The 20,964-nt window shown below is 36.2% G+C and overlaps 1 protein-coding gene across 3 annotated transcripts in view; it reads right to left on the bottom strand.

Annotated features, from left to right (window-relative positions):
• The window catches only part of KCNK2 (potassium channel, two pore domain subfamily K, member 2), a 251,915-nt gene that overhangs the window by 29,403 nt on the left and 201,548 nt on the right, over window positions 1–20,964 (bottom strand). For all 3 annotated transcript variants that reach the window (XM_011996163.1, XM_011996162.1, XM_011996164.1), the window contains exon 6: window positions 16,827–16,966. In XM_011996163.1, coding sequence (XP_011851553.1) covers window positions 16,827–16,966 — 140 coding nt within the window. The remainder of the gene's footprint in view (window positions 1–16,826; window positions 16,967–20,964) is intronic.

The following is a 20,964-nucleotide window of genomic DNA, read 5'->3' as shown; positions in this document are numbered from 1 at the left end:
AGCATTCATGTGCCAAAAATAGCATCAGTACTCCAAAGATCTTTTAGTATGTAACCCTGTCAAAGGGAGAGAGAGGTAGAACTAATACTTTCCTGGAGCTGCTCATTCAGAATTCCTAAGTGGATCAAAGGGAATCTCAGACACATCATCTCTAATAAAGAACATTCCTGCTAAGTTCCACTGGAAGAAGAAAACTTGTATTATTTGGAATCAACACTCATTGTGAAGCCAGCATTTCCGAGCAAAAGTTTTTAAGTTAAAAATAGAAGCAGTAGATTATTTAGCATTATCCATCAAAGGTAACTATATTTTCTCATAGGAGAGGTTGGAAAAACATACCAATTCGTCATTTAGAGAACCACAGTGAATTAATTTCATGTTAAGAATACATTTTCTTTAAGCATCCTTTCACTTTATCCAATACTATTACTATGCTTATTGTTCTCTAGATAAAAGTAGCCCTTCCTGCCTGCATTTTTCTTTACTCAGCCATAGATTTCACCTTTCAAATCAAATACATGCCCTTCAAATCAGCAAATTTGTCATTTTACACAGTTTAGAAAATTTAAAAATATTAAAAAACCTTCTTGAAAATGCTACTAATACTTAAAATAGAATCAACTGTTATAAGGGGCTTTTCACATGTAGGAAGTAGGTACTCTTTAGCTAGAAGACAGGAAATTCTAAGGACCAATTATTTAAAAGTAAAACAACAAAAGAATTAAAAATGCAAAAAAACTTCCAGCCATAAAACCATCACATCAGGAATAAAAATGAAATATTCCTGACATTTTGCTGCAGCTATAGACTAAGTTTTGAACTAGCTTCTTGTTGGATACATCAAACTTTGTTCCACCTCTTAAGGTAATTACTCAAGATTTTCTTTATTAAAACATTAATCATTTTAGCCTCTTGAAAATTTTAAGTAGCTTATTTGTCAAGCTATTTAAATATAAAATTAATCTTTCCTTGAATATTAATTGTCATTGATTTTATATCTGTAAGCAATAATAGAATGAATATAAACCACCAAAATTAGTATACTTTGGTTCTACTGAAAACATTTTTAAAAATGAACAAAATTAAAATCTTATCTCTAGTTTGACAGAGATGAAAATTTAGCCGTTCAACTTTTATCAGTGAGATATAGATATACTAATATTGGAAATAAGCATGAAAAACAAAATCTCTACATTATTAAAGATTTATCCATTTTTTTTCTGAATTCTATGGCTTCTAAGTTGAATCATTTTCTCTCTACACCCATTCATCCATTCAATTCAATAAGCATTTATTGAGTGCCTATTATATGCTAAGCACCATTTCACTTGATTTTGATAAAGCGAAACAGCAACAATTCCTTGTCTTCTAAGAAATACCTTCTAGGAAGAGAGACAGCCAGTAGACAATGGCACGTGATAAGTGAGTATGTTGTCTAGAATGTCAGACGTTGGTGAATATGATGAAAATGCAGAACAGGGAAGGGAGAACCAAGGGTGCTTGGGGAAAAGGAGTGTCAATCTTAAATAGAATGGCCAAAGTGGGCCCCATTGACAAATGGTATTTGATGAAAAGACTTGACGATGTTGGGAGGTGAGCCAGGGAGGCGAGCCAGCCATACCTGGGAAAAGAGCACTGCTAACAGAGGGAATAGTCAGTGCAAAGGCAGCAGGACAAGAGTGTTTCTGGTGTGCTGGGGGAATCGCAAGGGACTAGCGAGGCTGGAACAGAGTGAGCACCCGGAAAGAGAAGAGGAAGAGAAGAGGCTGGAGGAAAGGGGGCTGGATCATCTAAAACCTTTTATGCTGCTTTACAGACATTCGCTTTTACTCTGAGGAAAAAGGGAAGCCATCAAAAACTTCCAACCAGAGAAATAACATGATACGACTCATGTTTCAAAGGATTATTCTGGCGTCTTTGTTGAAAACAGACTTTACATAAAGCAAAGGTGAAAGCTAGGAGGTCCCTGCAATAATATAGTGTGAGCTCATGGTGGCACAGGAAAAAATGAAGAAACAAGTGACAAGTGATTGGATTCTGGATACATTTTCAGATCACTGTTGTAGGATGATTTGATAGATGAAACGCAAAACAGGAAAGAACAAGATAAGTCGGGGTAGTACCCTCTTTATGCAATTTTCCCCAGTTCACTCAGTTAAATTTAGTAATTCCCATTTTTGTGCACCATTGCATGTAAAGCATATTCTGTATATCTCTATTACAGTATCTACCCTGTAGTGATTGTTAGTAGATGCTTATATACTCCTTTGTACCTATAAATTTCTCCTTGAGGGAAATGCCACTATATATATATATATATATATGAATGATGTGTATATATATGATGCGTATATATATATGATGTGTATATATATGGTATGTGTGTATATATATGGTGTGTGTATATATCTATGGTGTGTGTGTGTATATATATATAAAGTTTTATATACATAAAACTGTATTCCCAATACCTAGTAAAATGCCTGACATATCATGGACAATCAAAACATGTCTATGAACAAACAAGTCATTGAGTACTCATGGAATGAAATCATTAGTGCTATGCATCTCCTGTCTCTTATACACATCTAGATGTGTATAAGAGACAGTGTATACTGTGTGTGTATACTTTATATATATATATATTTAAAAAACTATGTATCATAAAAAATGCCCTCACTAAAAGAAATAGTTTCTCAAGAATAGGCAACAGGGCTGGGCACAGTGGCTCACACCTGTAGTCCCAGCACTTTGGGAGTCCAAGGCAAGTGGATCACTTGAGGTCAGGAATTTGAGACCAGTCCGGACAACATGGTGAAACTCCATCTCTACTAAAATACAAAAATTAGCTGGGCGTGGTGGCAGGTGCCTGTAATCCCAGCTACTGTGCAGGCCGAGACAGGAGATTTGCTTGAACCCAGGAGGCGGAGGTTGCAGTGAGCCATGATCGTGCCACTGCACTCCAGCCTGAGCCACAGAGCGAGACTCCATCTCAAAACGAAACAAAATAAAACAAAAGAATAGGCAAAGGGAAATTGAAGGGGCCACTGACATATTACAAACTTTGACATTTGTGAGAAATTCTTTGAAAAAAATCATCATATTTATACTCACAGTCTCCAATTCTGAAAATGGATTTCTTTATATAGTAAGATTTCCCAATAAAATTTATTTTCTACCTAGCTTTAGGGCAATATTTCATACATAGCATTTTTCTCAGAAGATACTGAAGTGCTTGCTGATGTCGGGAGCTTATGAAAATAGCAAAACTAGAGTGGTTATGAACAAACAGCTGCAAGATGTGAGAAGCATTTTTGTTGTTTTTGTTTTGTTTTTAAACTTTTATTTTAGGATGGGGGATGCATGTGAAGATTTGTTACATAAGTAAACACGTGGCATGGGGGTTTGTTGTACAGAGTATTTCATCACCAAGGTATTAAGCCCAGTACCCAATAATTATCTTTCTGTTCCTCTTCCTTCTCCCACCTTCAAGTAGGCCCCAGTGTCTGTTGTTTCCTTCTTTGTGTTAAGTTCTTATCATTTAGCTCCCACTTATAAGTGAAAACATGCAGTATTTGGATTTCTTTTCCTGCGTTAGTTTGCTAAGGATAATATCCTCCAGCTCCATCCATGTTCTCACAAAAGACATAATCTTATTTTTTTTATGGCTGTGTAGTATTCTATGGTGTATATGTACCACATTTTCTTTATCCATTCTGTCATTGATGGGAGTTACATTAATTCCATGTCTTTACTATTGTGAATAGTGTTGCAATGAATATTCACATGCATGTGTTTTTATAATAGAATGATTTATATTCCTCTAGGTATATACCCCCAGTAATGGGATTGCTGGGTCAAATGGTAGTTCTGCTTTTAGCTCTTTGAGGAATTTCCACACTGCTTTCCACGATGATTAAATGAATTTACAATCCAACCAACAGTGTATAAGTGTTCCTTTTTCTCCACGACTTCACCAGCATCTGTTGTTTTTTGACTTTTCAATAATAGCCATTCTGATGGTATGAAATAGTATCTAATTGTGCTTCTGATTTGCATTTCTCTAATGATCAGTGTTATTTAACTTTTTTTTCCATATGCTTCTGTTGCTGTTTAACTAAAGGTGAAAAACCAGACATTTTAGGAATCCAAAGTAACTTGATATGTTGAATGGGAGCTAGAATTTATCAGTGTAGTAAAACCTCCTTCATTATGAAAGTGACTACTTTGCTGAGCATATTTGTTTATTTATTTGCTTGTTTACTCACAGACATGGAAGTCAAGTACCTGTCCATCATTCTTGGGAACAACCTTACATGAGGAAACAATTCAAATGCATGTGCTTCACACTAAGACAGTCAGTGTCACAGTCAATCATTTAAAACAGCAGTCCCCAGTCTTTTTGGCACCGGGGGCCGGTTTCACAGAGGACAATTTTTCCACCAGCAGAGTTGGGGGAATGGCTTCAGGATGAAACACTTCCATCTCAGAACAGCAGGCATTAGATTCTCATATGGAGTGTGCAGCGTAGGTCTCTCACATGCACAGTTCACAATAGGGTTCCCGCTCCTCTGAGAATCTAATGCTGCCACTGATCTGACAGGAGGCAGAGCTCAGGCAGTAATGCTCACTCACCCACCATCCACCTCCTGCTGTGCGGCCTGGTCCCTAACAGACCATGGACCAGTACTGGTCTTCAGCCCAGGGGTTGGGGATCCCTGATTTAAAAAGCTATCTCCATCTGGGGGAGAGTATATTTGCACATACATTATCATTGTGTCAACTGGTCTTCTGCTAGTGTGGCCTCTGTACCGCAGGGGAGGGGATATCCAATAAAACGAATTTGCCTGGAGTGGTAAGCAGAGCCCTATAAAGACTGAGAAGTGAAATGGCCAAGAGGCGATTCTTTAAGAAGATAGCCAAGAGATTCTAGAAACAGCCCTGTCTGATCAACAAGCACGAAGTTTTTATTTTCTGCTCTGTAATTCCCTTAAATTATCTGTAGGACTTCTATAAAGTTATAATCGGTTTCAGTCTTACATGAACTGTGTTATAGGGAATGAAGTGAGGAATCAGTATTCATTATTACAGTGTCATGGCCCCAGAGAGAGCTTCAGCAGCAGGAGAAGCAGTTATGATGTGCCCATGTGAACAAAGAAGAGGGAAAACTGGAGTGATAGTCTTAGAGGGACACATGACAGATCTAAAAGGTAGAGATTTGTATAACATGCAAGTGTAACACACTGGTCTGTTGAGTTGAGATGCAATAATTATTCCATAGTCTGTATGTAATCAGAATAGGAATTTGAAAAGTTTTTGTTAACTAATGAATAAAGAAAATATAGCATAGATGTGTGGCCAAATACGATTTTGCCTAATGTAAAGGTTATAATCTAGTGAATAGATTTTATAGTACTTGTAAATATGATTTTCAAATATATTTCCTTAGAATATTACATTGAATCAAGTGAACTGTGATTTTTAAGGTCAAAAACAGCTGAATGTCAATAATTTCACACAGTTCAACTTAATAAATTTCAAAAATAATATTATAAAAGAGTATTCTACTCTTCCATGTCTGAATGCTTTGATATTATGCATTGATTTTATGAAAACACATTCAGTTCAATATTTCTTTTTATGGAAATTTACATACAAAACAGATTCAGCATCACTGGACTCAATCTTGTATGTGTATACAGAATCAGAATCAGGGATAACAGGAAGGCTGAGAGTAGAAACTGCCTTTTTATAGGACCTGGTCTCTGGAATTTACAGCACATAAAGAGTTAAAAGGCAGGTTGCTCTATTTTACTTGGACTCTTACCTTGATGCTTCAGTTTTACTAAAACTACTAGTGAATCTTAAGTAAGATAATGTAGATAATACACCTAAGTCTGTCAGAGATTTGGAAGCTAATGTAAAACTTACCAAATATAAACATGGCATAAAAAGTCTAAATCTCCAAAATTATTATTTTAACTTTTTCCTTAAACAATAGTATTATTAAAATAATAATATTATCATTGTAATTCTGTCCTTGAATTAGAGAAACAATGATTATGGTGTGTTATCAAATTAATCAGGATAGCAAAGGTTATAATATAGAACGAATAATCCCTTCATCTTAGTGGCTTAAAGCAACAAAGGTTAATTTCTTGTTCTGGTTAAATATCCACAAATCATCAAAGGGCTCTGCTCAGTGTAGTTACTCAGGGACCCAGGCTGACATGGCATCCATGATCTCCTATGGTAATTGTGCTAGAGGGCAAGAGGATCTTGAGGCACTCACAGATGCAATTAAACCTTCTTCCCGGCCAGGCGAATCCCAGCACTTCTTTGGGAGGCCGAGGCAGATGAATCACGAGGTCAGGAGTTCGAGACCGGTCTGGCCAATATGGTGAAACCCTATCTCTACTAAAAATACAAAAATTAGCCGGGCGTGGTGGTGTGTGCCTGTAGTCCCAGCTACTCAGGAGGCTGAGGCAGAAGAATCACTTGAACCTGGGAGGTAGAGGTTGCAGTGAGCTAAGACTGCGTCACTGCACTCCAGCTCTGTCTCAAAAATAAATAAATAAATAAATAAATAAATAAATAAATAAATAAATACATAAAATAAAATAAAAAATTTTCTCCCATTCACTCACATGAATTCTGCCCACAAATCCTTGGCCAGATCTGTTTATATGGCACCAAACACAAAAAGGAAGAGGAAGTAGGGCCGGGCACAGTGGCTCATGTCTGTAATCCCAGCACTTTGGGAGGCTGAGATGGGTGGATCACGAGGTCAGGAGATCGAGACCATCCTGGCTAACATGGTAAAACCCTGTCTCTACTAAAAATTCAAAATAATTAGCCGGGAGTGGTGGTGGGCACCTGTAGTCCCAGCTACTCACAAGGCTAAGGTAGGAGAGTGGCGTGAACCCAGGAGGCAGAGCTTGCAGTGAGCCGAGATCATGGCACTGCACTCTAAGCTGGGTGACAAGGCAAGGCTCCGTCTCAAAAAAAAAAAAAAAAAAAAAAGGAAAGAAAAGAAGAGGAAGTATAATCCTAATATGTATCTGGAAAGAGTCAAATGAAAGTATTTCATGATCAATACTGATGACTAGCACTTTTGCTGGAGAAAGAATAGACATTATATCTTGTTTTGAAATAAGAGATTTTATGTGTGTGCACCTGCACACATGGGCACACATGTGCGTGTACACACATGCACGTGCATCCTTTATTAGAAGCCATTATTTTGGTTCAAATCAAGTTTGAGGCAGGAAGAGCTAAATTCTCTTACTACAATTAGGGTGTCATCCACTGAACGCTAAACAAATCATCATACTTTGTTGCAAAAGATGATTAAATAATCCCTGATTTGATTATTCAAAATGCCCCCCACTCTTGGTCCCAACCAATCACAAGCTAATATTCATTTAGAAAAAGCCATCTTAAAGAGGAGCTAAAACCAAGTTCATTTTGATCCGTGTTTGAAAACACATTTTCTTCTGTTCTCAGCAAACATAGTTTGATTTTTTGTAAAATGTGATTTTTTTAGCTCTGAATACAGGCAAGGGGAATACTTTGGTTTGCTGAAGAAAGTCCAAAAACAATTTTGAAAGCCAAGTTCATGGTGGCCACTTTTCCTAACACAATTTCTCAAAACAGATAACAGTCTCAAAATAGTCAAAAAAGAAAAATAATATTGTATATTGATGCACTAAATCCTCATAATGTGCTCTCTAGCTAAAGAAAATGAAATTACTTATAAGGAGCTTTGAGGCAGAAACTATTAACTTATTTTCCTATTATTTACAAAGGAATAGAAAAAAATTATTCTGAACTTCCATTACCAGATGACATTCTGTGAAATACATAATCAAAGAGAAAAAAAAAGTCACCATTTGTACTGAGAATTCAATCTAAAATTTAAAAAAAAAAAAAAAGGAAGAAAACAAAAGTAATCTTCCTGCACATTTTTATTTTTTAAGAAAACAATTGAGCTACTGCCTCTTGGTTTAATAAAAGGAAGAATCCAGACAGGTTCTACCTCAATTGAGACAGTAAGACACTAGAAAATTTGTGGGTCTAATTCAAGAAAAAAAAAAAAATGAGGATCTGGGTAGATTTTAGGAACATTTAATGTAGAAACTAGTCTTTTAAAGTCCATAGAATATTCAACATATTTGAAATTTCTATATTCATTTTTTCACTAGGCTATTTTGGACTCTGGTTTTGTGATTAAATTCTAGCAATATAGACACCTTCAATAGTTTTTGTTTGTTTGTTTATCGTTTCTTTTGTGTTTACTTATTATTTCAACCAGGTAAAATGTTTAGATCTATAAGCACTCATGATATTTTATGCTCTACATAGAGCAATATATGATGATATATATATATAGTCTTAGAACTTTATAAAATTATTTGATTTGAGATAATTTGATATTAATTTATTCAGAAACCCATGTGGAAAGAAACAAACATTCAGTAAGAATTCAGCCACATCACATACACTCCTCACCACATCTTCACAGCAAACTCATAAAGGAGATACCATACCTTAATTTTATCAGAAAAGAAATACGGATTCAAAAGAGATTAGACATTTTGGTGATGTTTGCAGAGCTAGTAAATAGTTGAGATAGAATTAAATCTCAGTTTTGTTGGCCTCAAAACCCACTCACTTTTCAGAAATCATACAAATCACTTCTTTTCACTTGAAAGAATGTAAAAATTTTAGGTTTCAAGATTTCACTGATCTATACCATAAATAATTAGTAACCAAATTAAATACACAAAGCTCTTCTCTGTAGTTACACAGTAACAGATGGGTAAGCCTTGGGCACATGTTCCTGATGAGTCAGTATTACCCACATAAGGCGAAAAGAGGAAAGAAGGAGGAGGGAGGAGACAGGAAGAGGAAAGGGAAGGAGGGAAGAGAAGAATGGGGAAGGACGGGAAGAAGTGAGATGAGAAGGCAGAGGCAGAAATAAACAATAACAACAACAGATAAGAAACATTGTGAGCAATTGGGAAGCAGCATAGCTACAACACAAAAAGGCTGGGCCATGGAGTCAAGCTATCTGAGTTCATTATTGATTCTTCCGCTTTACCAGCTGTACAACCTTTCCCAAGTCACCGTACTTCTGTGTGTTTCTGCTTCCTTATTAGCCATTATTATTTGACAGCTGTGCATTATACATGATTATCTCATTTAGTATTAAAAGGGAAATAACTTAAAATGTGTTCTAGAAGAGAAGTGTTTCCATTTCTGAACGTCCTCAAATCCTATTTCATTTTTAGTATACATTTTGACTTATTAAGGCCTCCCTGAAGTTAGAACCACAAAGGTTCATAGCATGCAACATAATACTGAGGCTATATAGAGACATAATTTGGGGTCTCGGTTCTGCAGAAATGACTGCTCATACAATTCACTTAGAAATCAGACATGTCTGGGCTTCTGGCAGTTCATGTTGCCTTCAAGCATAATTTAATTCTTGCCTTGTTTTATTCTCCTCTCCAATTGCCTATTTACTAAATAGACAATAACTTGCTGAACTCAGGCTGTGACTGGAGAGAGAAAGAACTTTCTCCTTTGCATGATTAGGCAGAGCCAACATTGACCAGCAGATGAACCTCAAAATCTGATTGCTCTCATCTTTTCCCCATCACATAGTGAAGGACACCCTTCTCCCCGTGGGAAAGAGAAGATGGGCCCTTTATGTATGCTTTAGTGTGAATAGCCCATCGTGACACTTCCTGTTTCTATTTTATATTGTTCTTATCCTTTAGCCAATGAAGAGTTACATGTGTAAGACATAAACCTGAGAAGATTTATGGTCAATGAATACTATGCCCACAGTCCAATTTCAAGTAGTCATTTATAGCTACTTGAATATCTCAGTAAGAGAGCAATAACAGTAAGAAACACTGCCAGAAAAATTGTACCAAACAGTATTGCCGCCCCCCTGCCCTACAATATCACAGAAATCAAAGCAATAATTACAAAGTCTGACATATAGTCTGAAGATCAAAGAAAAAAGGAAGGGAGTGATGGAGGGTGGGAAGAAGAAAAAGAAAAGAAAAAAGTAAAAGCAGGCTATGTTAACAAGTGTTCTCCAATAAGCTCCTTTTTCCAGCACTGGAGGAAGAAAAGTAAAAGCAAGCATTAGAAAGACCAGTAAGCAAACACACCACCTGTGCAATTCTCCCAATAAAGAGATGGACTTCAAACTACCACAGATGAAGAGTTACTCCCAGCACCCAATACAGCACTCATCATGTAGTAAGAACTTAATAGCACTTTTTGAATGAATTAATAATTTAGGAACTCGACATTAAATAATTCTAATTCCTAACTGGTCTCCATGCCATGGCTCAATTCCCCCAGGGCACCATTCACAAGGGTTTCTGTTAGTCATGTTCCAAGGGCTCCCATTTCCATAAAAACACTGTGACTGTTGCCCTTTGAAATTGTGTTTTATGTGGCCGGAACTATCTTAAGATATAGCTACTGTGTTGCACCCATGCCAGGGAACAAGATTTACATGGTTTTCTACAAGAGTTCCCTAATGGGGAATTCTAGTTACTTTTTTCATCTGTTTTATGCTATTATGTTAGCCTTTCCTTGGATTTTCTTCACCGTTTTCTTTAGCCAATATGATCCATCACTGTAACCATCTTCCTCTCTTCAAAACCTCGATGTCTTTGCCTTTCCAACAGACTCAACCCCAAATCAATTTATTTAACTATATTGTTTGCTAAACAGTCCATAGTCTCCACATCCCACACCTTAAGTGAAGGTATTACTCCACGTTCTGTTTTTAACTCCACTATTGACTTACTTTACAAATCTTCATTAGGTGAATTCATCTATACTCACAGCTCTCAGGTAGTGATGGCCTCAAACTATCTTCCCAGCTTTAATTTCTCCTACATTCCAGGCATGCAGATGCAATTTTCTAAAATTGAACTACCTGGATGTCTGTTACGTCTGCAATCATAACATGTCCAACATAAAACTATCTCATTGTTCCAATTTTTGCAAAATCTCTCATTTTCCAGCATTCTGTAATCCTACCCAAAGTTAGAATTATGGATGTCATTCTCCTTTTCTCTTTATTGTGCACAGTTAATGGGTCACCAAATTCTATTCCTTTTATCCCCCAAGTATTTTTGAAATCTGAACTTTCATCTCTATCCCACTGCTACCCTAGACCCTTCATTTGATAGTATCTGGATACCTGCAGTAACTCTCCCAGTTGATTTTCCTGAATCCAGCTTTGTTTGCAACTAAATCATCTTCCCCACTGTTGCCAACATCATTCATTCCACTTACTTAAAATCCTTCCATGGCTCCGTAAAGTTTTCTGAATAAAGTCTAAGCTATTCAAATGGCATTTTCAAATTGAAAGCACTTCTCCCATAAGAAATAATGATAAAATGATCTACTGCGAACTTTCCGGGGCCCAGGCTGCAACTGTTTCTTAATTGCTCATCTCTGGCCAAGATAAAGAGCCTCCAAGTACCAGCTCCTTTCCTGAAAGAGTCATTGCCAACCAGAGTGAAATTTAGAGGAGACCAAATGCTGCCACCAGGTAATTAGCAAAACAAAACAAAACAAAACTATGTTCTTTCACATTCTCAGGCCCCTTCACAAAATTGGGGTGAAATAAAAATTCAGGGACAGTCTTTCAAGGCTTCTTGGCACTAGCGTTGTCCAGTCAAAGGGTGTAGTTTTCACACAATACAAGGCCACCTTACTAAAGTGAGAGCCTCTATTTGCATAAGCATCTCCAGAGACTAAGGAAATGATATTGGTAGAGAAGCATTGCCTGGCTATCAATTCACTGTGGCCAGCTGTGGTGCCACCTGGCCCGACAACACTAGCATGCTATGGTGTGGGCCACGGTGGTGTTTATCTCGTATGTGCCCAGGAACACCCAAACACTGGCACATGGGCATCGATAGAAGAAGTATGTAGAAATCACAGACCCTTTCAAGCTCAAGAAATGTGAACAGTAGGAATCTGAGGTATGCCTGTGTGTAGTAACGACGCCCTGCTCCATGCTTTCTTCCTAAGCAAGCACAGATTTTACCTTCTGAGTTTCGTGGTCACATCTTATTTCTATTATGCCTCCCTCAGGTAGCAGTATTATTGTATTATCCAGAATATCTAAAGAAGCTTTATTCTATAAATGGAAACATTATTTCCTCAGAAGATGGTACATAGTTTCATGAAAAAGATAAGTTGACTTACCAATTCTTTCTGTTAAACATGTGCCTACCCTCCACTGGAGCTTAAAAAATAGACAAACGCTTTTACAGAAATGCATATGTTCCCGTGGAAAACTGGAAAATTACTGCGCTCATTATTGTTTTCCCTGATGCAGATCAACTATAATTATATGTGGCACTTTTGAATATATAGTATGTTTCAACAAATCATTTCCTCTTCAAATATTTCAGATGGATTAGCTAGACCATGTTTTATTTCAGCATGTTGATGGAAAACAAAACATAATTTCATTAAAACTATTCTTCACTGGAAACATAATTTATTTTATTTTTCATTTTATTTTTATTTTTTTGAAGATGGAGTCTTGCTCTGTCACCCAGGCTGGAGTGCAGTGGCATGATCTCGGCTCACTGGAACCTCCGCCTTCCCGGGTCCAGGTGATTCTCCTGCCTCAGCCGGAGTAGCTGGGATTACAGGCACCCACCCCCATGCCCAGCTAATTTTTGTATTTGTAGTAGAGACAGGGTTTCACCATATTGGCCAGGCTGGTCTCAAACTCCTGACCTCTGGTGATCCGCCCACCTCAGCCTCCCAAAGTGCTGGGATTACAGGTGTTAGCCACAGCGCCTGGCTGGAAACAATATGTTTTAACATAAAAAACAGAAATGGAATAAGGGCACATATGACTAGATCTATATTTTCATACTTAAACCAATATGGTTTAAGCAGATTTGTTTTTGAAAAAATAATATAAGACTGGGGTTATTAGCCAAAATCTTTTCATTCAGGGAAAGCATGTGTCCAAGTATTATCACTTGGAAAATTTGAAGCTATATTTAATTTTGTATTTTTTATACTTTGTACTAGTTAAATTTTTTAGTGAGGAAGATTCCCAGTTACTAAAAATGTTTAATGTTTTTATTCATCAAAACTGAAAACTAGAAATAACCTTGTTGTTTCTTAACACTTTGGGAGTTTTTAAAACTAACGGTGCCCGGAATGACTTGGGCATGGAAAGTAAGGAATACCTATTGAGCAGTCACCTGGCATTGGTTCATCTACACAGAGATGACAACTAGATTATATTTAGTTGGCTTTTATTGATTTATACCTTTAGTGGGTTACTGCAAAACTAAAATTATATAATAATCATTTTCCATTGCTTTAGAAATTTTAACAGTATTCTGTTCATAAAAACTTTGGCCATGATGATATTTTGAAAATTATAAGGGGCCTTTCCCTGTCTTTCTTCATATTCTCTGTTGAATTCGTGACCCCATTTTGCAGTTCCTTAAATTACATTATAAATCAGAAAATATACATATCTACTCCAATTGAAAGCTCCATTTCAACCGGCTCCCCTGTTCAGAGCAGCTGCGTCTTTGGATGGTTCACTTAAAGCTTTGGTCGTAGCCTTGACTCAGGTGAGCTTTCGGCAGATGCAATCACCAGACAGCACATGCTACCCAGAATATTAGGTAGACGCCAAAACATGTGTGGTAAGAAAAAACAAAAAACAAAACAAAACAAAAAAGCCCTGCAATGTTTAGCAGGAAAACACAGTGCTACATCTCATACTTTCAGTTGAGAGTCATGAGATCACTCATAAGCAGGCACACAATGCTGTTTTTTGTTTGTTTGTCTGTTTGTTTGTTTGTTTGTTTGTTTGAGACGGAGTCTGGCTCTGTTACCCAGGCTGGAGTGCAGTAGCGCCATCTCCGCTTACTGAAACCTTCGCCTCCCAGGTTCAAAGGATTCCCCTGCCTCACCCTTCTGAGTAGCTGGGACTACAGGCACCCACTCCCATGCCCAGCTAATTTTTGTATTGTTAGTAGAGATGAAGTTTCACCATGTTGGTCAGACTGATCTTGAACTACTGGACTCAGGTGATCCGCCTGCCTCAGCCTCCCAAAGTGCTGGGATTACAAGCTTAAGCAACCACACCCAGTCTTGATTTTCATTTTGAATAAATCAGTTACGTAGAAATTTGTATTTATTTGAAAAGATGGTGTTATGGCCTGATTTGTGTCTCCCCAAAAGTCAGATGTTGAAGCCCTAAGCTCCAGTGTGACTGCATTTGGAGACAGGGTTTTAAAGAAGGTAATTAAGGTTAGATGAGGTCATGAAAGTGGGGCCCTAATCCGATAGGACTGGAGTCCTTTTAAGAAGTGAAAAATATACCAGAGTGTACATGCTCACATGATCTCTCACTCTCTCTCATGCATGCACATGGAGAAAAGGCCATATGAGGACACAGTGGAAAGGCACCACCTGCAAGCCTAGGAGAGAGGCCTCACCAGAAACCAACCCTGCTAGCACCTTCTTGGACTTCTAGATTCCAGAATTGTGAGGAAAAAAAAAAGTCTGTTGTTATACCACCCAGTCTGCCATATTTTGTTTTAACAGCTAGAGCAGACTCATTACTCTGGAAAAGTGTGCTAATTCTTTGACCCAGCTAGTCCTATCACAAAAAGCACTGTTTTTTAATAATACAAGTTTTAAACATTTAAGCAGATATTCTATACCAATGTCATCAATTAATAAAGACACAAAATTTCCCTCTGTACTATCTGTGCCTTAGCGGCTTTCAAACTTTTAGATTGTGGACCACAAAAACATTAAGATATAAGTGTGTATGTATGTGTGTATGTATGTAATACATGGTTTATTTATAATATTATATATGTGTATTTGTGTATTGCAAAACAATACTTTTCCTAACTACCTGACTGTATGAAATAGGTTCTGCTCAAGTCTATTTTATTTAAGAAATACATGCCTGTGTGCATGTGTTTTCAAATCCATTTGAAAGCCAAATTATTGCTTGATGTTTGAGTAGTTCTCTTTTTAGCTATGTTATCCAAAACATTCCGTAACTACAATTTCCACTTTTTGCCTTAGCATCTCAAGATATACATGAAGTACATATGAAGAATAACCATCCATCATATTTCTCTCTCTCTCCCATCCCCTACCGCCCCCACAAACACCACACTCACACATGCGCACCACATACAATGAGCCTAAGGTGGAGGCAAATCCATTGAATAGGTCCTGTTCAAAGCAAGGCTTTTCATACGATTTAAATTATAGTGTCAAGCATATTGTCTTACTGACTTGTTTATAATAAAAATATTTCGATTTGATGATGCAACTAAGATATAGACTAATGCACACTGAATAAGTAAATTCACAGTTAGGAAATACGGTATCCTCGAAGTAAAGTATGGATAATTTACATTCTTGCCAGTTCACATAGGCACCTTGTGTATGAATAAAAAATTATATGACTTGGCCTGGCATGGTGGTTCATGCCTGCAGTCCTGGCACTTTGGGAGGCAGAGGCAGGCAGATCACTTGAACGTCAGGAGTTCTAGACCGGCCTGGCCAACATGATGAAACCCTGTCTTTACTAAAAATACAAAAGAAAAAAAAAAAAAATAGCTAGACATGGTAGTGCGAGCCTGTAGTCCCAGACACTTAGGTGGGAGAATCACTTGAACCTGGGAGGTAGATGTTACAGTGAGCTTAGATCATATCACTGCACTCCAGCCTGGACAACAAAGAGAGACTTCGTCTCAAAAACAAAACAAAACAAAACAAAAAAATTACATCATAATTTTCAAAGAAAACATTTGTAAAGGGAAGTTAATTTCATCAGTTTCTATCTGATTCTATTTCTTTTGGGTATATGCTTAAAGAATTCACGCTTGTAGCCATCAAAGAGTCTGACACTGATATCTGTGGCCTAGGAATGGATAGTTAAAGGAAGGCAATAGGTACTATAGGGACAGGTTTTACAGATTTGTTGTTCTTTAAAACAATTAGCAAAGTTGACTAAGACTCAGAAGCAAGAAATACACATTTCATAATTAAACATTACCCCGTCACATTCAAACTAATAGTGATCCTGGATATGTAAATATGAAATCAAAATTTAATTTCTAAACGATAGAATTTCAAAATCAATATTCAAATTTCAAATTTTCCAAAATTTCATGGGTCAAAATTCTAATGTTCACTTCTATAAGTATAGTTGTACAAGATAAGTAAATTGACAACTTTTAAAATTGTTAAAATCTATACACAGGGAAAACGGCCATAATTCATACAGCTTTGGAATATATATACATGTGTATGTACAAATTTATATAGACATAAGAAAAATAAAATAAGTTAAAGGTAAAAAACCTTCCACATTATTTAAAACATTCACTATTTCATGCTCCTGATTTCTTGATACAAATATTTTCTATTATTTTTTCTTTACAGAATAAAATTTATTTTGTGCCCTTGAGAACACAAGAAAGAAAACAAAAGAAAAAGAAATAACAAAGAAAATGTTTTTAGTTACATCCTTTTTCATTAGAGATTGCCCTCAGTTCTGAGGCAGCAATTGGCATAGAAACATTTTCTAAGTGAATAATACGACTCATATATTTGCTCATAGTCTCATATAGCAAATTCATGCCAAACAGAAAATATTAACATTTTAAAATGTTTAAATATTTTAAATGTAAACGTAAACATAATTTAAAATAATTTTTATTGAATTAACTAAATAGAAGTGTTTTTGCACACTTCTTAATTCTCACCTCTTCTTTTGTCTTTTTAGATATCACTCGGAGCCAATCTCCAATCATGCTCAGGACAGCAGCAAAGTAAGCAAGCCCTACAAGGATCCAAAACCACACGACAGGCTTATAGAAGTCCAGATATTCAATATCAGATCCACCTGGAGACAAAACAAAGTAGAACAAAATAACTTCATATTCTTAAAAGTAAACAATCTAGGTATTGCTAAAATTACTAACTAAATTTTGGTTTGCAAAACATAGAAATCTAGTATTCTTGTCAATGGACTTATATTATTTTCTTCATTTTGAATTTCTGATTTTCATTCAAGTAATTCTTACCTATTTTTCAAGAACAAGTTAAGTTTTTCTTAATGAAACCTTTCATTGCTTCTTCAGATCATCATGGTTTTTCCTTGCTTCATGTTTCATTTACATTTATATAATCCATCTCAGTCTTGTACTTAATTATTCTATGTGTACTAAGTTTCTTTTTCCACCTCTATTTTAACAAATAGAAGATAGTGATTATACTTTTGTTGGTGTGCATTTAACTTAGCATATTTACCTCATTGCCAATAAATACATGCTAGCTAATCAACTTAATGCCAAACTGAACAGCAAGTGAACAACTCTAGCGATGGTTCATATTTTAAAGTCATCAGTACAATGAATCACTAACAAATGCCAGAGACAATGACTTGATGGTTCGAATGAGAACAAATAGAAATTTGAAGGTAATACTACCATTCATCACTCTCTGACTTCTCTGAGAAATTCCCATGACTGTCATAAAATAAAACCATAGCTCTCAAGAAAAAAAAATTGGCAAGGCTCTTTTTTTTTTTTTACTCTAATCCTTGAAGAACTTCTCCATCCACTTGGAACAATACCTATACCTATGAGAATCTGGGTTCATTTCAACACACCCTTTGTTCAGTACCCCATTAATATGGGGGCATTTATTAAGTCCCAACAGTGAAACTGTTTTTATTTTCACAAATAAGAAATCAAATACCTCTCTTGAAAAATTCATAATTTAGATCAAGAAATCCTCATATAGATAGTTAACCTTAATGGGGTATATTGCATGATGGCAAAGAGAATACAAAAGCACTATGAGAGGGCATAGAAGAAATGATTTTTACTTCTGGAAGAAGGAAAGTAAGAATGGGAAAGTGAGTCTTAAGTAATGAGGATCAAAACTTGGAATAGCACAGTGTGGAAAATATATAGTATAGTCAAATGACTTTTAGTCATGGATAAATCTCCACATGTATTTGACCAAAGAGCAGATAAGTAGAAGACAGAAATCTAGAAAAAGTAGGCTGTATCAGATTGTAAAGATTTCATCTTAACTCAATGGAGAATAAGTAAAAGTCTCTAGGGAGACAAGTCCTATATATTCATATTTGACTATCTCCACAGAAAGATCCAGTGGCAGAGAAGAACGAATTGACAGGGAAGCCCCATGAGAAGCTTTTGTTCTGAATTAGCTAAGAAATTATTGTGTCTGAGTTAGGGCAGAGATGGCAAGAAGAGTCATTTTACAGGCCGAATTATCAAGGACTGATGGCCAGTTACTTGTGATAAGTGAGAGGAAGAGCTCTCTGATGACCAAAGACCCACACTGTGGGTCTTTGGTGATATTGTAACTGAATGGGGGAAGAAAGATTGACTTTTTTAAAAAAGGTAATTAAAACTGAGAACTGACAGGTTTGTAGTGCTTGAGGTAATAACCAAAAAGATCCTTAAAATGCAAATCTAACACTTAATAGAACAGGGCAGAAGATAAGGATTTTAGGACCAACAGCATAGAGACTGGAGGTGCTTAAAAGAGCGTGGATTTGCTCAGTTCACAAAAATTCAGCCAGTAAATTGCAAGTATATCAAAGATCAAGTATAAAATACTGAATATAACATTATTGTAGAGAAATTAAATTTTGCTAATAAGTTGTAGGTATATATTAAAAATCAAGTATAAATTGCAAGTATATATTAAAATCAAGTATAAAATACTGAGTATAACATTACTGTAGAGAAATTAAATTGTAAGTTGCTCATGATGACATTTTCAAATAATAAAGGGTCAATAAAAAGACAGCATTTTTCTGTCAGGTAAATAAATTGAATAGGCATCGTTCAGCTTTCTTTTGGGACAAAAGTAATTTTACGAATACATTCTACAAAGTGAATAATATTATTTTCAAATATTATAAAAATTTTACTTTGTGCAACATTAAAAACTCATTTCTGGGAATAATTATAAATGCATCTCATGATGGTTAAGAGTTGGCCCATGGAGGATACAGCTCTAAAACTTCACAGAACTGACTTAAGAAATATGTGTGTAAACCTGTTACATGATAGGCTCACCAGTGAATTTCATTTTTTCAAATGTTTCCATTTCAATGAAACCAAAATGACATTTTTTCCCAAGTACTTTCTCTTTCAAAACCAGAAAAAATTTTCATCCAAATATTTGTGACTCATTTAACACATAAGTTCACCAAGATGTTGACTTTAGAAGAGTTAGTTCATGCTCAGATTACTTTTTATAAGTCTTCTTTCTTATAAACAGGATGTCACAGTTTGAGAAGAGTAAATTAGCTTAATCACTAAAAGGTCTATATTTGGGTAAAGTGTTCAACCCACAAGTTTTAGTGGAGTCTAAGCCCAGGGGAAAAAATGTTTTTTCCTTTTTAAATTGCCACTCTCAAGATGAAATACTGGCAGTCAGATGATTTAGGAAAAACGAATACTATATATACGAAATATTGTCAAACAACTTCCAAATCCTACTCACTTGTTGATATCTAAGATTCATGAATTAATTTTCACGTTAATCAATTCATTTCATCTAAGAATCTTATCCAAATTAACATATCTGTGATGTCAGGATAACTTGCTAAGAAAAATTGTTTTATTTTTAAATTAGGAATAAATTAGGAAATACTTTTTAAAAAACTTCTTGACTTTTACAAGCATTAATTTCAATCTAGCTATATTCAGGAAACCTACTCATTTGTCTCTGGCATACTAAGAAAACCTAGGATAATTTCTATTATTGACTTATTATTGACAGGGCTCCTGCCCCTGTCTCCCACACTCTGTTTTTGCTCTTTCCACAGACTTCTGAGATGCAGCCTACAAGATGCTACAGCCTACTCTCCCCTCCTAGGTCCCCCACTGACCTGGCAGAAATATTCACTCCACTGCTTTTCTTTTTTTCTTTATTGTCACTAAAAACATGCACATAAATCCTTTCCATTTTAAGAACTTTCTGGCTAACCATAATAGGACAGTATACAGTTGGTAATAAAAATAACAAAGAGGTGTGGAGGTATAAAGGTTTTGGGAATCTTATAAACTTTTCCAAGTAGTTAAAATAAGTCTACTCATCCTGACATTCTTATATGATATATGACAGCTTCTTTTAGATGGTGCAATCTCTCTCTAGATCTCTTGTCCTTAATGCTTGTGTGAGGAACTCAGTCAGAGCCTAATCCAATCTAGTAGATTAAACTACAAAAAATATAGCTCAGGAAAGTTCAGGCTGGTATTATTGCTAGGGAACCATTATCTCCACAAAGCAGGTTTCCTAAACATTTGCTGGAAACAGTCCCTCTACCCAGCATTAAGAAAGCCCTAGATGGCTCCAAAGAATCATTGATTAGGCGACAGAACAACCCATGAGGCCATGGCAGGCATCTCGTAGAAGGCCTTTTTTTTTTTTTTTTCTTTTTTTTTTTGAGATGCAGTCTCAGTCTGTCACCCAGACAAGAGTGCAGTGGTGCATTTCGGTTCACTGCAACTTCCACCCCCTGGATTCAAGCAATTCTCCTGCCTCAGCTTCCCGAGGGGCTGGGAATACAGGCACTTGCCACCACACCTGGCTGATTTTTTGTATTTTTAGTAGAGACAGGGTTTCACCATGTTGGCAAAGCTGGTCTCAAACTCCTAACCTCAAGTGATTTGCCGGCCTTGACCTCCCAAAGTACTGGGATTATAGGCGTGAGCTGCCACAAAGGCCCCTAGAAGACTTAAAAAAAAAATTGGCCCTGTAAACCCTGCCTAACCTAGTTAATATGCTTATTTCCACTGATTTACAGAATATTCAAAATCAGATTTGAAGAGTGGGATGAAAAGGAAGACTTAC

The sequence above is a fragment of the Mandrillus leucophaeus genome, unplaced genomic scaffold (assembly GCF_000951045.1).
Source record: "Mandrillus leucophaeus isolate KB7577 unplaced genomic scaffold, Mleu.le_1.0 Scaffold503, whole genome shotgun sequence".
Taxonomy (NCBI): domain Eukaryota; kingdom Metazoa; phylum Chordata; class Mammalia; order Primates; family Cercopithecidae; genus Mandrillus; species Mandrillus leucophaeus.
The sequence above is the reverse complement of the archived record's forward strand: the minus strand, read 5'-3'. Positions and strand labels throughout refer to the sequence as shown.